At 39.4% G+C, this 20893-nt stretch overlaps 2 protein-coding genes across 2 annotated transcripts; both read left to right on the top strand.

The window, feature by feature from the left end:
• Nucleotides 1–4490: 4490 nt before the first annotated feature.
• LOC126370330 (small lysine-rich protein 1) lies at nucleotides 4491–4914 on the top strand. Its single transcript, XM_050015184.1, has one exon. It carries the CDS (start codon nucleotides 4491–4493, stop codon nucleotides 4758–4760), a length of 270 nt encoding a protein of 89 aa, XP_049871141.1. The 3' UTR covers nucleotides 4761–4914.
• Nucleotides 4915–13280: 8366 nt separating this feature from the next.
• On the top strand, nucleotides 13281–20129 carry LOC126370368 (heat shock protein 68-like). Its single transcript, XM_050015205.1, has 7 exons — nucleotides 13281–13366; nucleotides 16273–16456; nucleotides 17856–18737; nucleotides 18815–19084; nucleotides 19186–19296; nucleotides 19406–19633; nucleotides 19905–20129. The coding sequence occupies exons 2-7, from the start codon at nucleotides 16286–16288 to the stop codon at nucleotides 20127–20129; spliced, it is 1887 nt and encodes a 628-aa protein (XP_049871162.1). The 5' UTR covers nucleotides 13281–13366; nucleotides 16273–16285.
• Nucleotides 20130–20893: the final 764 nt, after the last annotated feature.

The following is a 20893-nucleotide window of genomic DNA, read 5'->3' as shown; positions in this document are numbered from 1 at the left end:
TGTATGTATGTATTTCGGATCAGTGAAAAAAAAATTAAAAATCGTTTCATTTCAATGTTAAACAAGTCTTACACAAGTGCTGAACCTCAGAAGACAACATATATCTACCACATGCTCGGTACTCCCTCCTTGCCCAGAAGATGTTTTCAACGGAACAAAATATTCCATAAAAGGACGTCGAAACACATTTTTGTGAAGCACGTAAAGCATGTTAAGCAATTTGTATCATCTTGATAATATGACACATTGCACTCGCACGGAATATTATTTCGAACGCGTGGCCACGCATTGTACGCACGAACACGTACGCTGATGCGAGCCTGAGCGCAATATCACTGCGTATTTCGCTTCGTTAAAAACGTCAACGTATCGCGAACCATGCTACATACATACATACATACATAAACTCACGCCCGTAATCCCTAATGGGGTGGGCAGAGCCACAAGTAATCAAAGACAACTTGCAGCCACTGTTGATACGAAGTCCAAAGATGGATATGATGAACCTCAACATACATACATATGCTACATACATATTACACAGTTATATACAGGGTGGCCCAGAAGTTCAGGTTCAAAATGAAAAATTAGATAGAGGGGCTCATTAGCTACCAGAAACACCCCCACGTATATTCAGCAATTATTTACGGTTTAGGAGATATGACCCATTTTGTACCTTTTTCTAGATTTTCTACCTTACTTCAGAAATAATCGTTTTGACGCTATCCCTTTCATAATAATTATTTTATTTTACTTCACAACTATGCCTAAGGCTGTGTACCGCTCAATCAAAGATAAATCAAAGTCAAATCAAAGATAAAAAAAAGTTATTTTGAACCTGAACTTCTGGGCCACCCTGTATAATAACGTAAATAGTTGTAACGGCCTCCGTGGTCCAGTGGTTGAGCGTTAGGCTCACGATCGGCAGGTCCCGGGTTCGAATCCTGGTGGGGAAATATCACAAAAATTACTTTGTGTTCCATAACACACCCGGGACCCATAGTTTGGTTAGGATATTACAGGCTGATCACCTGATTGTCCGAAAATAAGATGATCCATGCCTCGGAAGGCACGTTAAGCCGTTGGTCCCGGTTACTACCTACTGATGTAAGTAAGTAGTCGTTACATAAGCCATGTCAGGTGCCTTTGGCGGCTCAATAGTAACTGATACCAGGGTTGATGAGGTTGGTGGATGAGGTTAGTATTTTGATAGAATAAAAAAATGCGTCTGTTTTTATAGAAAATAATATATTATATAGCAATGAAATATTCATTTTGTACTAATTACATTTCAGGTATTTTAAGAAAAGCATTTGTTGTTATTAATTATTTTGTTCCTAAATAAATACGTTATTGTTAGCTACATTTGTCTTTTATTTATTATTTCCTTTACTATATAAGTATACCTAATAATTGTTGCCGGCAGCCCATTAATTAGCGTATCCAATTTAATTGTTATACATTGTTACGAGATAATAATTATATTCGCGAACCAATTAGTTTTGTACATACCTGGGTAGACAGTGTTATTTGCTATCATTCAATTATGCACAAAGCAAATGTTATTTAAATAAATTTGATTCGTTTTAATTAACTGCCAACACAAAATATCTCATAAATATCTAAAACTGCCTATATACGTCCCACTGCTGGGCACAGGCCTCCCCTCAATCAACCGGAGGGGGTGGGTATGGAGCATACTCCACCACGCTGCTCCACTGCGGGTTGGTGGAGGTGTTTTTTTACGGCTAATAGCCGGGACGAACGCCTTAACGTGCCCTCCGAAGCACGGAATCATCTTACTTTTACGAACAATCAGGTGATTCAAGCCTGAAAAGTCCTTACCAAACAAAGGACAGTCTCACAAAGTGATTTCGACAATGTACCCATCGGGAATCGAACCCGGACCTCCAGATCGTGAGCCTAACGCTCTAACCACTAGACAACGGAGGCTGTGCCAACACAAAATATCTACCAACACTAAATACTGAGTGAGGAATTTTCCAGGCTACGTTCACCAAAAACAATGTAGATGGCGTTGTAGAAGAAGTAGAGTAGGGAATTAGGTATGAAAAGAATGAAAGACGATGAATGAAAGTGCGAGAGGCATAAAAGCGAGAACTGGCATGGTAATAGAGGAACAGAATGAAAGTGTGCGTAGCGTAGGGCCCCATGCGGGCAGAATAGACATAAGAGATAGATCTGCCTATCCTGTGCGGCAGGGGTATTAGAAAAAAAAAAAAAAAAAAAACGCTCTAGCCACTAGACCACAGAGGCTGTGCCAACACAAAATATCTACCAACACTAAATACTGAATGAGGAACTTTCCAGGCTACGTTCACCAAAAACAATGTAGATGGCGTTGTAGAAGAAGTAGAGTAGGGAATTAGGTATGAAAAGAATGAAAGACGATGAATGAAAGTGCGAGAGGCATAAAAGCGAGAACTGGCATGGTAATAGAGGAACAGAATGAAAGTGTGCGTAGCGTAGGGCCCCACGCGGGCAGAATAGACATAAGAGATAGATCTGCCTATCCTGTGCGGCAGGGGTATTAGGAAAAAAAAAAAAAAAAAAAAAAAAAAACAATGTAGATGGCGTTGTATAGCTTTAACGTGATAATTACCTATTTTCTCATTACTCGGGTCATAGATTGGTAAATCAATGATTCGGGTAAGTATAATTATTCCAAAATACAATATAAGCGAGTGAGTGAGTGTGAGCGTTAGGCTCACGATCTGGAAGTCCGGGTTCGATTCCCGATGGGGACATTGTCGAAATCACTTTGTGACGATCATTTGTTTGGTAAGGACTTTTCAGGCTTTAATCACCTGTTTGTCCGAAAAAAGTAAGATGATTCCGTGCTTCGGAGGGTACGTTAAGCCGTTGGTCCCGGATATTAGCCGTAAAAACACCTCCACCAACCCGCAGTGAAGCAGCGTGGTGGAGTATGCTCCATACCCCCTCCGGTTGATTGAGGGGAGGCCTGTGCCCAGCAGTGGGACGTATAATAGGCTGTATATGTAGGTAATAAAGCCTGAAAATAGGCTGGTTAGTGAGAAATGGAGGAGCAACAGGTTGGCATGGTTTGGGCATGTAATGAGAAGGGGTGAAAGGCATAACGAGGAAAGTTATGAGTATGAATGTGGATGGATAAAGGGGTAGGGGACGACCCAAGAAAGAGTGAATGGATTGTGTAAAGAAGGATATGTGTGTGAAAGGTGTGAGTACTGAGATGACGACTGACTGAAATGAATGGAAGAGGAATAGGTACATGTTGTGCAGCCCACACCTAGAGGCAAAGAAGAAGAAGAAGAAGAGGTGGATAATGGCAGGAGAACGATAAGTATGAGTAGCCTACTCATTTAATATGTATATTTAGATTATGTTTGATTTTTTTTTTACCAGATTAGAGCCCTCAGCTCTCCCCATTTGTCCGGCTAAGTAGTTAATGCTATTTGCGGCAAATCTACAATAAGTCACATATAAAAGAAGATAATTAAGTAAATACAGGTAATTCATCACCTATTCACCAAAAGGTGTAGGTACTTACTTAAGTAATGAACGATGGATGTATCTCTATCTACCCCAATCGGGATATAGTAGTGCGTTTATGTTCATCATCATCAGCCCATTAACGTCCCCACTGCTGGGGCACGGGCCTTCCCTATGGATGGATAGGGAGAACGGGCCTTAAACCATCACGCGGGCCCAGTGCGGATTGATGGTTATTAACGACTGCTAATGCAGCCGGGACCAACGGCTTAACGTGCCTTCCGTAGCACGGAGGAGCTCGACATGAAAACTTTTTTTTTGTGGTCACCCATCCTATGACCGGCCTTTGCGAAAGTTGCTTAACTTCAACAATCGCAGACCGAGCGCGTTTACCGCTCTGCGCCGAGTTTATGTTATATAAATATAATTGGTTTTTGATGAGTTCGTATGGCGCTAAGTACCTAGGTATATTTAATTATCTTTAATATTACAGCCAAGTTGCGATTGTTAATTAAAAGCGACAAAGGAAGGCACGAAAATTATTACGAGTAAATAATAGATATTACGCAATTTAAGCCATTGCTCCCGGCTATTAGCCGTTAAAAACACCTCCACCAACCCGCAGTGGAGCAGCGTGGTGGAGTATGCTCCATACCCCTTCCTGTTGATGAGGGGAGGCCTGTGCCCAGCAGACGTCGGGGAAGGCCACGAAAAAGATGATGCGACGAGTTAGACCGGTTTTTGAAACAGTGGCACGAACATGCTGGGGACAGAGAGGAGTGGAAGAAAGGGAGAGAGGCCTTTGCCCTGCAGTGGGACATTGAGGGCTATTAATAATAATAATAGATATTAACTTTTCCTATTGTACCTGCCTCTCCATTCAGTACCTATCCAATTAACCGATGTAACCCAAGTTTAATCGATACCATCTAGCAACGCACTGATCACCAAGGTTACTGAAAAGCTTTACAAGTTTTCAGTCAAAGATTTTACCAACTATGCCGGGTAAAGGCAAGAAAAAGGAAAAAAAAGAGAAGAAAGAGAAGAAAGACAAAGAAGAAGGAGGAGAAAAGAAGAAGGGCAAAAAGGGGGGTGGTGGGGGTCGCGGCAAGAAAGGGAAGTCGAAAGGGAGGTGCAATGTTGACATGTTGACTGAAGCAGCGATGGACAATGTTTACTACGCTTGTCATAACGTGCAAGAGTTGTTGGCGGCTAGAGGATTTCATCCGCCTGATTTTAATAAGAAGAAGAAAAAAGGGAAGCGATAAGTGTTAGGATGTTTCACAATCCCGTGACGTTTGTTTGTGGGTAATATTTTACATACGTATAAAAACGTGTACCTAGCTTAAGCGTGTACTAATAATAGTGAAGAAATAGGTAGCTCGCTTTGGATATATTTGGTTGTATAAAATAAATATAAGGAGCGGGAAAATAAAATGGCGTCGTTCTTGCTACTCCATTTGTTTCTATTGTTTTTCTTTTGTTTTTTGATAAAATATGTGGCCAGCTAGCTAAATTGTTACATCCCGTTTTCGCTAGATGGCGCTTGTCTGTGACAAATAGTGAAAACTCAATAAATCATGGATTTCAGTTATTCGCTGGATTTCATTTCTGCACCAACGCGTCGCTTCCTACAATAAGAAAATACATACTTACATACACACATAAAGGGCTATTTCTCACAATATAAACAGAGACTGTGGTGATTAGTGAAAACTCAATAAATGGTGTTTTAGTTATTCGCTTGATTTCATTTCTACACCAACCCGTCGCTCCCTACGATAAGAAAGTACATAAGTACTTACATACACACATAAACTCAAGCCTATTTCTCACAAGATAAACAGAGACTGTGGTATTCCATTTGCTTCGCTTGACACATTTCTTGCTTCCTCCACATTCACCAATCTTTTCATAACACAAACGCTGGTTCAAATATTCAGATTAATATCCTTACTTACTAAACCTTTTCTAATGACATCCCCAATATGGTCAATGTAGGTACAGTACATTGACCAAATTGGAGATGTCCTTAGAAAAGGTTTAGTACGATCTACTCTGAACCGGCGTGCTTGTATGAAGCGATTAATGAATGTGGAGGAAGCAAGAGAAGTGTGTCAGGATTAAAGCAAATGGAATTACTCCGGTGGAAAATAGCCATCTTCAGCCAGCCCTACCGACAACATGCCTGTAATTCCTAGCAATAAAGCCGCTTTGTACTCTTTCTATTTATCTTTTTGTGTGCAATAAAATATTTGTTATATTACTATCTCTCTCTGCGAAGTTGTCCTTTAGGCGCTGTCTCCACGAGCGAGAAAATAGCGACGAGTCCGCCCTTCTTCACGAACAAGCGATAATTCCGCCGCGTATCGTCGCGAGTCGTAACGGAATCGCAGCGTGTCCGGGACGACTCGTAACGGAATCGCCGCGTTTCCTTGACGACGCATTGCGCTATTATTTGTTAACAGGAATCAGTTACGTGCCAGACGAGAGCGAAATAAGTAGTGTCTCAGTTTATAAAATAATTCTTTATTATGGATGTGTTGAGAGTTATTGAGGACAGAAGAAGCAAGATGATTGGACACTTAATAAGACACGACGAATTTATTAAAAACATCATAGAAGGGAAGCTACAAGGAAAGAGTGACAGATTAAAGAGAAGGCGAACGTCGTGTCTTATAAGGAAGTGAAGGAATTAGTCTTTGATAGACCAGAATGGAGAATGCTGCACTGACAAGAGCGTGGCGCTTAAATTAGTGATGATAGATGTAGTGTTGTGGGGTGTTTGTGCAAGTACTCTAGTGAATATGCAGTTATTGTTATTAAAAAGGGAAAAGCTGAATTGACGCTGCGTTTGACAGCGCATCCGCCACGCGCGTCCGCCACGCGCGTCCGCCACGCGCGTCCGTCATGCGCGTCCACCGCTCGCTGCGAGAGCTCCACGAGCGCCTGGCGGGTCCGCTGCTAGTCGCGACGAGCTTGCGGCAATGTAACGACGTTTCGCGCGCTCATTGCCACTCGCCGCATCGCCGCTATAGTATCACCGTATGGAGACGGCTCCAAGGAGAATGTACAAAAATACATGTCACGACTCACGACGATTAAATCGCCGCGATTCTTTCGCTCGTGGAGACAGCGCCTTACCGAGCAAAGGCTTGGGATACCTTACATACTATGAAATGCATTGCCTTTTTATTAGAATCTAAATTCTGGCAGCATTAAGCAAAGAAAATAAAACTTCTTCAATCTTTTCCACATGTTGACACCGTCATCTTACCAACGTCAAACTTCAGAATTATAACCGAAACGTCAACAAACCCAACGGCAATATTTCAGCCAAAATTCATCGTGATAATGTAAAATTAACGTGTGAAACACATGCCTGCAACGTGAACATTATGGGAGTTAATCAAGTTAGTCCAGAATATTTCAGGTTGGTATTATAATTTGTAATAAAGTTATGAATTGTTCTATACTTAGTTATAAGGTTAATATATAAAGGGTGTTAGTAGCATCGTAAAGAAAACTAAGGGATGTTTCAGACCATGATTTTGAGTTGATAATATCAAGTGGAATTTTCCGTCGCAAAAGTAAGGAACTGAAAATAATTAAAAAAGCACTAAATTTTTATGAATTTTTCGACAGGAAATTCCACTTGATATTACCTTAGAATTCAGTATTCGTTACGGTGCCGTGTCACTAAAACCCGTAAGTACTTGTATGGCTATCTGTACGTACTTGTAAGGGGTGTAAATGACATCGTAACGAATACAGAGGGGGATGATTCAGCTCATCATTCTGAGATAATATCAAGTAGAATTTTCCATCTTAAAGATATAGAATGTCACTAACACCTGTATGTACGTTTGTTATGAAAATAATACTTCACGTTGAGGCGATTACCTTTTACGTTGTTACAAAACACAGTAGCGAGATGGTTTCCAGGGTTGGGAAATAACGAGAAAAAAGTCAAAGCAAGGATCTAGTAGTACGGTCACGAGTACTAATATGTATACACTTTGAAACCATGTCACATTAACTTTTTTGACAAATTGAACCGTAAGTCTCATTAAATGACAAATATGATAGAGCGACAGGGTTCTAAATTGGGTACATGATATTGCTCATGACTGTATTTATCTTTAGTCCTATGCCTCTGTGGCAACGGCCTCTGTGGTGCAGTGGTTGGGCGTTGGTTTCGCGATCCGGAGGCCCCGGGTTCGAATCCCGGTGACGACATATCACAAAAATCACTTTATGATCCCTAGTTTGGTTAGGACATTACAGGCTGATCACCTGATTGTCCGACAGTAAGATGATACGTGCTTCGGAAGGCAAGTTAAGCTGTTGGTCCCGGTTATTACTGATGTAAGTATATAGTCGTTACATGAGCCATGTCAGGGGCCTTTGGTGGCTCAATAATAACCCTGACACCAGGGTTGATGAGGTTGGTAATCCACCTCACAACCCACACGACAGAAGAAGATCTATGCTGCAACTTTTCTAACGAGGTGAAATGTGGTACTGTCTTCCCCTCTCTGATAATAAACGGAACTGTATGATGCACTGAATCTGAATTTCAAACTTATTTCTCTCTGAAGCTCACGACCTAAGTAATAGTGTCTGAGAAAATATTATTTTCTGCAATTTTTCTGTGATTCCGACAGTAGGGTAATAAACTGTGAACGTGCAACGTAGCAAAAAAGTTGAGATCATATTTTAAAACCAGTCAAGTGTGATTCACGCAAAATGTGACAGGGTTCAAGAGTTTCCCATTTATTAGTATGATAGATTAACAAGTTTTGCGACATGCCTGGAATGAAGTACATTTTTGTTCACGAAGTTTGCTTGTTTGTTTGTTAGTTTGCTTGCTGTTCGTTTGATTTTGCTCAAATAGGAGAACTAAAACCTAAATTACAATAGCAAGCCAAATTACAAAGACTAATATTTGCCATCAATTCTATCAAATGCAATCCGCGTCCAACCCCGGACACTCTATACAAAAAAATCATTCTTACCGTATGCCAACGGCCTGCATGGTCCAGTGGTTGAGCGTAGACCTCACGATCCGGAGGTCCCGAGTTCGAATCCCGGTGGCGACATATCACAAAAATCACTTTGTGATCCCTAGTTTCGTTAGGACATTACAGGCTGATCACCTGATTGTCCAAAAAGTAAAATGATCCGTGCTTCGGATGGCACGTTAAGCCGTTGGTCCCGGTTACTACTTACTGATGTAAGTAAATAGTCATTACATGAGCCATATCAGGGTCCTTTGGCGCCTCAATAATAAACCTGACACCAGGGTTGATGAGGTTGGTAATCCACCTCACAACCCACACGATAGAAGACCGTATACCGCCGCCTTTAGCCGCTAAGGACTACACTTAGGCTTACAGTAAGACCCAGTAAGAGGGGGTGAGGTAAATTTAGCTCGATACGAATTGGCGCGGGGCGGAGATTTACCGTTCTACGCAGTACTAAGTAGGTACTTTTCATTCTATGTCCGCGTTGCGCTGTTTATGAAAACCGTTGTTTTGTTTGCTGTTTTTAAAAATATCTTACCCGTTGTAACGCCTGCCGCGTTTTACTACTGAGTGTAATTGCTCTTGTTTTTCTGTTAGGAACTATCAAAAAGTTATCATTGAAAACACTTAAAAACTACTGCTTAAAACTAAAATATTATTACATAAATAAACTTATACTAATTAATTTAACAAAACATAGCTATTTACAAAATAAATCCGTTAATATTGTACGACTTTAATAATTATCACATTGCGTAGGTAGCCGTACCTACATTCCACAGCCGAGCCGTTACTCTTCCGGTCGGATGTTCGACACAATCCTTCTGCCTTTGTAGCGAGAACACCTCGATTACTCGTATATTTTTTAAATACGTTTTTTTACTAATTTTGTCTACGATATAATAATTTATAGTGTTGTGTTATCCCCATTAATTGGGTAAGTGTAGCAATTACTATTTTTATTAGTTTAAATATCAACGTAGACTAGTACATGCTTTCTTTGTTCATTGCATGACTGTCATTTTTCATAATCATCGTGTAAATGTATTTTCACGCTTTAGTGCTTATTTTATATCATAATTAGCAATCTTTTATGTTCAAAACAACATTTAAATTGTCAATTTTTCTAAATTAATTCTACTTAACCAACTTAAAGTTATCTTTGTACCTAAGTACTTTCCTTGTTTAAATAATTCTTAAATGGAACAATATTAATGTACAAAATACGTTTAATATCGTTGCTATTAAAATTATTCAGCTTAAAATATTCAATTTTACTATTTTTTTAGATAGTTTTTTAAAACAACTACCTACCATAAATTTATCTTGTTCTTTGTTCTTTTTCTAAATTTATTTTGCTAAATTCACTTTTATTGTGTGTAATTTGCTGACAGCCACATCTTAGATTGCTAAGCTTGCTTGCTATCCACTTCCCATCTTCAATCAAGCTAAGGAATCGGCATGTGGCAGTCAGACTGGGAATTCGGACAATTCTTGAAATGACTAATTCCGGGTTCCAGGGTTCACCCTTCGAGTTCTACAACCGCAGGACCCACTACCGGTCCTGTACTTACCTCTACCGCTTCACCTTTCGGGTTCTACAACCCGCTGGATCCACTTTCGGTCCTGTACTTACCCCACCGTTTCTGCTGCCCTGCTGCGCGCGCCGGTGTACCCCGTGTCGTCGTGGGAAGAGTTACAGGGAAGTGGTAGTTTTCCTACTGCACCAAGGGTGCTCAGCCAGTATCAAATTACCTGCGACCCAGAGATCCGATCTATGTACTTGCTAGGGATTTAATGCCAATAAACTTGGTTTTATTTCTATATACCGTTTTATTTACCCTAGTAAGTACAACCTATTTGATTCGCGTGATAAGAACGTGACAATGGCGCCCAACTAAGGAAATACTGAGCTGAGTATCCTTTTTGCTGGTTTTAGCATTTTTGGTCATCTTTGGTGTTGGTCTGATTATTTTGTCTAGCTCTAAGTGAATTGTAACTGCAACTTTTGTGTGCTGTGGTTGCTTTGTGGGAATACCTTACTATTTCTCTTTCAAGGTGATTGCATACAATTAAAAACTCAAAATCGAACCTACCACATCGCACAGAAGGAAATCTTTGATTTTGCACTGCCAACCTCTGTCTATCCCTGTGTTTTAATTGTTGTGTACTTTTGATAGTAGCATTTGTTTTCTTGTTATTTTCCTTCTGCCGTTTGTTGTGTTTTAGTTATTAAGACTTCAGGTACTTGCAACACTTACTCAAAAAATAACTATTCAATTAAACTAATTACAATTAAAACATAAAGTAATAGAGATGTCTCGTCCAATCAAATATTTATCACTTCAGAAAGATGAACTCCTTTATGAAGAGGTACATGGCATGTCAAGGATATTAAACTTACAAACTATTCTAAATAATTATATCTAAACTTTTACCTAACTAAAATAAAACTTTCTATATTTACAAAACTTCCTTGCTGGGATGGAAGTGAGAGAAAAACATAGAATCCCCCAGCTGCTTACTAATTCTCGAGCAGACTGTAAGAGTCAGTCAAGAGATTGATGTGTAATACCATCAAACGCCTTAGGCCTGCCAAAAACTTAAATCTTGAGCATGGCATGCGTCTTCTAATATCTTCTAATATTCTCTAAAAATACCTTACATACTACCTTAAAAAAAAAAAAAAAAAACTAAAACTACACTTACTAAAACTATACTAAAAAATCCAAAACTAGCCTAAAACAATGTCTTACTTACTAAAACTACCTACCGTCTTAAATATATTTACTTATATATAGTATTTCTAATTTTTTTTTTTACAAAAAAAAATATTGAATCTCCAGGCCCTACCCCTAGGACATTCTATTTATTTTATCTTCGGCCCTACCCCGAAGATAAGAAAATTATACTATAAAAAGAAAAAAAAAAAACGGTTACCTTAAATCTCCTATTGATTACGTGTGAGTACTAAGCTGCGGTTAAAAGTCTAGTACTCTTTTTGGAAAGGACGCAGTCACTTAAAACGAAATAAGATAACTGTTTGTGTGTGAAAGGGATGAAAGAAAGTAGGGGGGTGAATGGAAGGGTTGAAATGAATGTGTACCACGTAATTTTTAGAATGGTCAATAGTAAGAAGGACAGACTAGCTTACATTTTAGTCAGCGGATTTTCTTAGCGAAAATCCTACCCAAAAAAGGGGGGTATGTAACGCCTGCCGCGTTTTACTACTGAGTGTAATTGCTCTTGTTTTTCTGTTAGGAACTATCAAAAAGTTATCATTGAAAACACTTAAAAACTACTGCTTAAAACTAAAATATTATTACATAAATAAACTTATACTAATTAATTTAACAAAACATAGCTATTTACAAAATAAATCCGTTAATATTGTACGACTTTAATAATTATCACATTGCGTAGGTAGCCGTACCTACATTCCACAGCCGAGCCGTTACTCTTCCGGTCGGATGTTCGACACAATCCTTCTGCCTTTGTAGCGAGAACACCTCGATTACTCGTATATTTTTTAAATACGTTTTTTTACTAATTTTGTCTACGATATAATAATTTATAGTGTTGTGTTATCCCCATTAATTGGGTAAGTGTAGCAATTACTATTTTTATTAGTTTAAATATCAACGTAGACTAGTACATGCTTTCTTTGTTCATTGCATGACTGTCATTTTTCATAATCATCGTGTAAATGTATTTTCACGCTTTAGTGCTTATTTTATATCATAATTAGCAATCTTTTATGTTCAAAACAACATTTAAATTGTCAATTTTTCTAAATTAATTCTACTTAACCAACTTAAAGTTATCTTTGTACCTAAGTACTTTCCTTGTTTAAATAATTCTTAAATGGAACAATATTAATGTACAAAATACGTTTAATATCGTTGCTATTAAAATTATTCAGCTTAAAATATTCAATTTTACTATTTTTTTAGATAGTTTTTTAAAACAACTACCTACCATAAATTTATCTTGTTCTTTGTTCTTTTTCTAAATTTATTTTGCTAAATTCACTTTTATTGTGTGTAATTTGCTGACAGCCACATCTTAGATTGCTAAGCTTGCTTGCTATCCACTTCCCATCTTCAATCAAGCTAAGGAATCGGCATGTGGCAGTCAGACTGGGAATTCGGACAATTCTTGAAATGACTAATTCCGGGTTCCAGGGTTCACCCTTCGAGTTCTACAACCGCAGGACCCACTACCGGTCCTGTACTTACCTCTACCGCTTCACCTTTCGGGTTCTACAACCCGCTGGATCCACTTTCGGTCCTGTACTTACCCCACCGTTTCTGCTGCCCTGCTGCGCGCGCCGGTGTACCCCGTGTCGTCGTGGGAAGAGTTACAGGGAAGTGGTAGTTTTCCTACTGCACCAAGGGTGCTCAGCCAGTATCAAATTACCTGCGACCCAGAGATCCGATCTATGTACTTGCTAGGGATTTAATGCCAATAAACTTGGTTTTATTTCTATATACCGTTTTATTTACCCTAGTAAGTACAACCTATTTGATTCGCGTGATAAGAACGTGACACCGTGACAACCCTACATGTATTGTGTGCAATATACATAGAGCAACACGGATCTATGGCAATATAGCACAAGCGCAATACAAATTCCAATGTTCGCGATGTAAATACCTATTTCAATCTGACAAAGCTTTTGAACTTGTATACTTATATCTATGTAGGTACCTATCATTGTGTACTGTGTAGACTGACTATTGTGTCGCTATAGTTCGATCAGAAAACTCGAGTGGAACGGCATTATTGGACATATAAATTCAGGAGACTTTATTTGTGTAATTTGTTTTGGCAGTTTAGGACGGCAGGTAGGTAACTATATAAACATACTTACGAATTTAATGTTTACATACTACAGTGAGGAGCCGAAATCGGTTAAAAACGTTTTCCCTTTTAAAGCCAAAAATGGACAGTCCGTGACGGAATTCAGTCCATAAAACATGGTCATTGCGACATAACATCTATGCATAACGTACTTACCTAAATGGGACTTGAACATAGCTGGCGAGGTGTGGGTGTATATGCCTATCCCTTCGAGGATATAGGCGTGATGCTATGTTATGTATACTTAGGTACCAACTCTTTAATACTGGTTGCCTGGAAGAAATTGCTGCTTATCAATAAAGCCGCCAGATTGTACTGTATCTTTCCTTCATGTGTGTAAAACTTGTTTTGTATGTTGTGTGCAATGAAGTGTATTTTTGTATTTATTTTCACGGCGAATGGTACGATAAAATTATTGTGCTTTGCATTGATAGTTTATATTCTGAAGCTCTTGAGTTGCTTATTATTAGGTATTTTGTGTGTACTATTTATATAAGTAGGTATATTTGTTAGATTATGTATATAGGTTAGGTATATATAATTGTAAGTATGTTATATATTTATTTTCATGTATTTATTAGTAAGTTGTACTTATAGTTTGTACCCGCAGTCTTTCAATTTTCTTTTTTACATGTTTCCTCACCTTATGGTTGTCTGGAAGAAATCGCTTTAAGCGATAAGGCCGCCATTTGCCATGTACTTAGTTAAGAGACTTTTTGTAATTATTTATTTTTATTTTGGTGCAATAAAGTGTATTTGTATTGTATTGTATTGTAATAAATTCTGGTAAGTAAGTAGCACAGTCTGATTCCCCCGGGCAATATTATCTGACGACCGATAGGTAGGTACCTCTGTTCAAAGTAGAAGAATACTTGATATTTTATTACAATATTAGTGATTATCTAGAAGATGAATGCATGGGATTAACTGTCTGGGAACTAATATTAGGCAGCCAAATTACTAATTAGTGTAACAATATTTTATGTTTATTTTGAAAAGAACGTTGTAGGGCCCTGTGCGAGGTTTTCTCGCAGCTTCTTTTCCCCGGCTATACAGGTTGTGAGAAGCTGCAGTACTTTAAGGCGGATGAGAAGTTCATTATGCAAAAAATGGCGATTCAAAGTGTAACTATGTTACCTACTGAATTAACATATTTTTGAATTTAAATAATAATTATAATGTTCTGGAATGTTAATGACAACCGGGTGAGAGCCCTCAGTGCTCCCCATTTCTCCGGCCAAGTACAATAATTAAAACACATAATAACGGGTTCTTACCGCGTTTAAATGGGGATATGAGACTCCCGATATTTCGACACTGTTGCAAGTGCCATGATCACGGGATGACTACAAATCTACAAATAAATCTACAATAAGTCACGTCAAAAAGAAATAAGGAATGTTAATGTAATTTGGTGACATACTAGAAATCACTGGCTTTTCACTCTTTATTAACAAAAAAAAATACCCACATAGTTTCTTAAAACTCAACTCTCCCTGGACATTTCCCCTTCTCATATGAACACACATTGAGGCGCCTATGAGGCAAAGTGTAATTAGTTAATTAGGTTCCCAATTGCGCTCAGTAAAGCATCCCTAATGGCCCTAAAAGGAATATCGGCCTTTGCCTTCACCTTTCGTTTCCGTTATATTTTAAGGGAAAGCCCTTTTAATACTCCCATTTTGTAGGGTAAATATTATAGTTTTTTTCTTCTGAAAGGAACTCACTTTGTTGTATTTGTAAATGGTAAACCCTCTGCCCAATGCGTTTCGGCCAAGGCTTTGCATAATTTTAGAGCACGAAAACTTCCTTGTATTTTTATCTCGTGTGGACCAACGACCCTCACCCTTGATGTATGAACATGTTACTATAGTAACAGTACGGCCAGTGTTTGAGCGTTGGTCTCACGACGTAGACCTCACGATCCGGAGGCCCTGGGTTCGAATCCCGGTGGGGAGATATGACAAAAATCACTTTGTGATCCCTAGTTTGGTTAGGACATTACAGGCTGATCACCTGATTGTCCGAAAGTAAGATGATCCGTGCTTCGGAAGGCACGTTAAGCCGTTGGTCCCGGTTACTATTTACTGATGTAAGTGAGTAATCGTAACGTGAGCCATGTCAGGGGCCTTTGGCGGCTCAATAGTAACCCTGACACCAGGGTTGATGAGGTTGGTAATCCACCTCACAACCCACACGATAAGAAGATAGTAACAGTCCTCAGCCATTGAAGTTCATTGAAGTTCTATTGTTGAGCCGAAGGCCGCCTTTCCTGATAGCTATTCTTCATCAGTGGCGACCCTAACAAAATATTTAGGTGGTGCGAAACCTCATAGTGGCACCCCTCAGCCCCTTAAAATACAAAATGTTTCGATTAGTTAACGGCCACCGAAATTTACATATTTAAATTTTTTTTTAATGTTGTTTACGACCAACTGGTATGAGTTTCAATGTGGCCGCAATCTAACCCGATGAAGTTAGTTTGCGGCCAGGTTGAACCAGTCTTGGTTGATTTTGGCGCCCCAATTTAGGCGCCCAGTTCAGTGGCACACCTCGCACCACCCTAGGGCCGCCACTGTTCTTCGCATCCACCAATCATCATATACAGTGCATGTTCTAGAAGTACTTAATATAATCGATTGTCTTTCTCGTGTTTGATGGAAAGCTACAATACTTCTCCCGTGTGGTTTGCGACAAGGACTGAACTCAGAATGTTGGTTTCGTCATGATGTTTTCCTTCACCGCTGTTTAACATAAAAGTTCCAAACGTGAATTCAAAAATTTGGTTAAGCCCGTCTTGGGATGCGAACCTACAACCTCACAGTGGGAGTCAAACGTTCTTCCAACTGGGTTACCTTAAAAATACCTAATTAAATATATATTTTCCTAGCATTTGACAAGCAATGGCAATCCCAGCGGTGGGCATAGACCTGGGCACAACGTACTCCTGCGTGGGAGTGTTCCAGAATGGCAAGGTGGAGATCATCGCCAACGACCAGGGTAACAGGACCACGCCTTCCTATGTAGCCTTCAACGACACCGAGAGACTGATCGGCGATGCTGCTAAGAACCAGGTTTGCTCATAATAACTTACAATAGGTACACGTTCATTAGTCACACCCGTTTAACGGCCTCAATGGTCCAGTGGTTGAGCGTTGGGCTCACGATCCGGAGGTCCTGAGTTCGATTCTCGGTGGGGACATATCACAAAAATTACTTTGTGGTCCCTAGTTTGGTTAGGATATTACAGGATCACGTGATTGCCCGAAAGTAAGATGATCCGTGCTTCGGAAGGCAAGTAAGTATTCGTTACATGAGCCATGTCAGGGGCCTTTGGCGGCTCATTAGTAACCCTGACACCAGGGTTGATGAGGTTGGTACTCCACCTCACAACCCACGCGATAGAAGAAGACCCGTTTCCCTATCAAAGTAAGCAGAATAACAAGTCAATGGTGCTAATTCCTGTAAATACCATCTAATTTTATTTTAAGTTATATCTGTCATTTTCTTATCCGCCGAAAAGGAAAGGGACGGGTAATCGACAAGCATAAAATTTATGGAACACACGTCAATTTTAAGCACAAATCTAAACCAACCGTCTAAAAATTTTACATCTGTCAATAACCCGACACATTCATTTACTCATTCTTCCTAAAATTAAGAGCTGTGAATCATCCGTCCCTTTCCTTTTCGACGGATATGAAAATGACGGATATAACTTTAAATAAAATTAGGCGGTGTCTGCAGGAATCGGGGCCATTATCTAATTATTATCTAATTGTCGACAAAAACACCTAAGCACTTCCGAATTTTTAACGCGAACGCGAAATAATTAAAGAGCCTGTATGTGACAACTTGCGAGGTCTTGTTTTTTTTGTTGAGAAGAATATTTGTCCCAAATGAATGTGATGAACCGTACGGCAAAAGATTATTATCCTAACGCCCAAATGTAATTCTTCACATTTGGAAGGACATGGTGAATACAGTAGACCCACATACTAGTATCTATTTAGATTAAATCAAATCTAAAGAGCAAAAGCTAATATTGTACTAAACTCAACAAACTTGACTTGTATTAAGTTATCTTGCTAGAAGCTATCGATTCGTACTGCAGTGTGCCATTGACAGTACAACTTTACTATTCAATATAGTGCTTCAATGAAAGCCTGAAACTTATTAAACAGTTCCCTTTCAATTCAAACAGAACAGGCGAGAGCTGTAAGGAACCATTAAAACTTAGAGCGCTCTTATGAAACTTTGTCGCAATTTGCTCCACACAGTCCCATTTTATTGTGAACATTGGAAATATCCATTGAAGCGTAGCATGTGACGGTTTACAATACAAGGCAAATCGAATAGCAGCGTCCTCATAGAAAGATTTTAACAGTATCATTAAATTAACTAACGCGCAATATAGAAACAAGATAGATTGTTTCTATTTTGCGAATAATATAAAGAAAACGTATTTTCCAGGTAGCAATCAATCCCAAAAATACCGTCTTTGATGCAAAAAGATTGATTGGACGAAAATTCGACGATCCTTTCGTCCAACGAGATATGAAGTCATGGCCTTTTGTCGTACAAAACGATGGTGGTAAACCCAAAATAGTCGTAGAATATAAAGGTCAAACCAGAAAATTCTCCCCTGAAGAGATATCATCGATGGTCTTGACAAAAATGAAGGATACAGCTGGAGCGTACCTTGGAGGCACCGTGAAAGATGCTGTAATAACAGTACCAGCATATTTCAACGATTCGCAGCGCCAAGCAACCAAAGACGCTGGTCAAATCGCTGCGCTAAACGTCCTCAGGATCATAAACGAACCAACGGCTGCAGCATTAGCTTACGGCTTAGACAAAAACTTAACAGGAGAAAAGAACGTTCTGATTTATGACCTTGGAGGCGGAACATTTGACGTTTCAGTATTGCAAATTGCAGAAGGCTCCCTGTTCGAAGTCAGATCTACATCAGGTGATACGCATCTTGGTGGTGAAGACTTTGACACCAGAATGGTGGAACATTTTGCTCAGGAGTTTGAAAGGAAATTTAAAAAGAATATAAGAGATAACCCGAAAGCTGTAAGAAGACTTCGAACGGCTTGTGAAAGGGCCAAAAGAACATTATCCTCGAGTACAGAAGCGAGTTTAGAAATCGATGCATTGCACGAAGGAGTTGACTTCTATTCAAAGATTACACGAGCACGTTTTGAAGAATTATGCTCGGATTTGTTTCGTCAAACAATAGCTCCCGTTGAAAAGGCATTGAAGGATGCTAAATTGAATACAAGGGAGATTAATGACGTTGTTATGGTTGGTGGATCCACACGTATTCCGAAAATCCAAAGGATACTACAGGTAAATAACCTTAATTCTAATACATATGTGTAGTTCAACTTACCAGTTTCCTTGAACAGGCCAAACTCCTGTTGCAGGAGTTTTTTGGTGGAAAGACCTTGAATTTGTCCATAAATCCTGATGAAGCTGTAGCGTACGGTGCGGCTGTTCAAGCCGCTATCCTATCAGGATCCAAGGACACTAGGATACAGGACGTGCTACTTGTTGACGTGACGCCACTTTCGCTGGGAATTGAAACTGCAGGAGGTGTCATGACACGACTTATCGAGAGAAACACTAGGATTCCGACATATCAGAAACAAATCTTCACTACCTACGCTGACAACCAGCCTGCTGTTACGATCCAGGTAAGAGAGAACCATTTCGTAGCAATTTTAAAGTAATTTTGTGTGTACAAGTACCTATTTTCGTATAAACCAATCGAAATAAGAGTAATCTTTAATTAAAGGTTTTTCAGATTTACGAAGGCGAAAGGGCGATGACCAAAGACAACAATATTCTGGGAACCTTCAATCTATCAGGAATACCACCAGCTCCAAGAGGGGTACCTCAAATTGAAGTAAGGCTGTTGCCTAAAATCTTCCTACTGTCTAACATTGCTCAGATATTAAACGTTGTACGTTCTAGCACACTAGCAAATGAAGTAATTAGTCATAAAATATTCGCAGGTTACCTTTGATGTTGACGCCAATGGCATTCTGAAAGTGAGTGCTCAAGATAAAAGCACTGGGCGTTCAGAACACATCACTATATCCAACGACAAGGGCAGACTGTCGAAGAAAGATATTGAGAAAATGCTTGCTGATGCTGAGAAATTCAAAGCAGAAGACGAAACCGTTAAGAAGAAAGTTGAAACGAGAAATCAATTGGAGGGCTACGTGTTTGGATGCAAAACTGTAAGTACTTTGCTATCTAATTATATGTGGACAAAAAATAATTGTGGCGACTCAAATTATTCTCAAAGAAAATAAAAAATATACCTAACCCAAATCCCAGAGTTCTGACGCCACCCAAAGGCATTCGGCTTCAAGACAGATCGATATTCCTTCGTGCAATGCATCGATTTTGAAACTCACTTCTGTAATTCGAAGCTAATGTTCTTTGCGAGATGGCTATTGATCACTACCTCATCTGACTGAAAACGCAAGCAGCCGACTCTCAGACCAGGAGAAGAACGAAGTGTTCACGGAATGCAGCAACCAACTGCGTTGGTTGGAGCAGAACCCCGATGCGTCCATAGGCGAGTTGGAGCAGCACTTGAAGGCAGCTCAGGCGGTGTGCCAGCCGGCCATGATGAAGCTGCATGGAGCATTAGGAGGAGGCGGACCCAGCTGCGCACAGGCGCGACGGCCGAGCTCTGGTGGGGGGCCGAGGGTTACCGAATTGGACTAAGAGCCTTCGTAAACAAGACTACGCAACATCCAGGGATCAAAAAGACCACATTGAAGCAATTCATCTTATAAAGCGATATTGCAATTTGACATTTCGCATATAACACGCCTTAGCTAACCTTGCGCATGATTCTCTAGCTAATCAAAAAATAGTACGCAATACCGACAATAGCATTATAGCAATATCGCTTTTTTAAATAAATTGCTTAATGTGGCCTTTTCAAACCCCCAGATGACTTTAGCATCCGAAAGTCAGTGCAAACGCAAAGGTAAGCATTTTCTGATAACACTGCAAAATTACGGTTATTACCATTCTCATGAAGTACAATTCGGTGCGCTCGGTGTCTAGAAGATACGAGTATAAAAAACTTGCATTGCAAGATACATTTAGGTGCCACTTCGTTACTAAAATCATTTTAAATAAGAACTTACTTTTGTTTAATAACTTTACAAATCATTTATGAGACACTATTTTAGAGCACAATTTCGCAATTATGAAAATACAATATTAAAAACCACTCGCTTTTTATTACACTGAGAAGGGATCCTTTATAGTAAGTACATTCCCTAAACCACATATTCCACGCAATGTTCGGAGTGGACTGGCTAGAATCTAAAAATCATAGATAGCAATATATGATACATCTTAACTTTGAACTGGGGGGTTAAAAAGGCCACATTGAAGAAATTCACTTAAAAAGCAATATTGCTATTTGGCGTTTGTTGACATTGTGCACTTGTAGGTATGTGCGCAAATGTCAAATT

Source organism: Pectinophora gossypiella, chromosome 10, assembly GCF_024362695.1.
Source record: "Pectinophora gossypiella chromosome 10, ilPecGoss1.1, whole genome shotgun sequence".
Classification (NCBI taxonomy): domain Eukaryota; kingdom Metazoa; phylum Arthropoda; class Insecta; order Lepidoptera; family Gelechiidae; genus Pectinophora; species Pectinophora gossypiella.
Note: the sequence above shows the minus strand (reverse complement) of the source record. Positions and strands in the feature narration are given on the sequence as shown.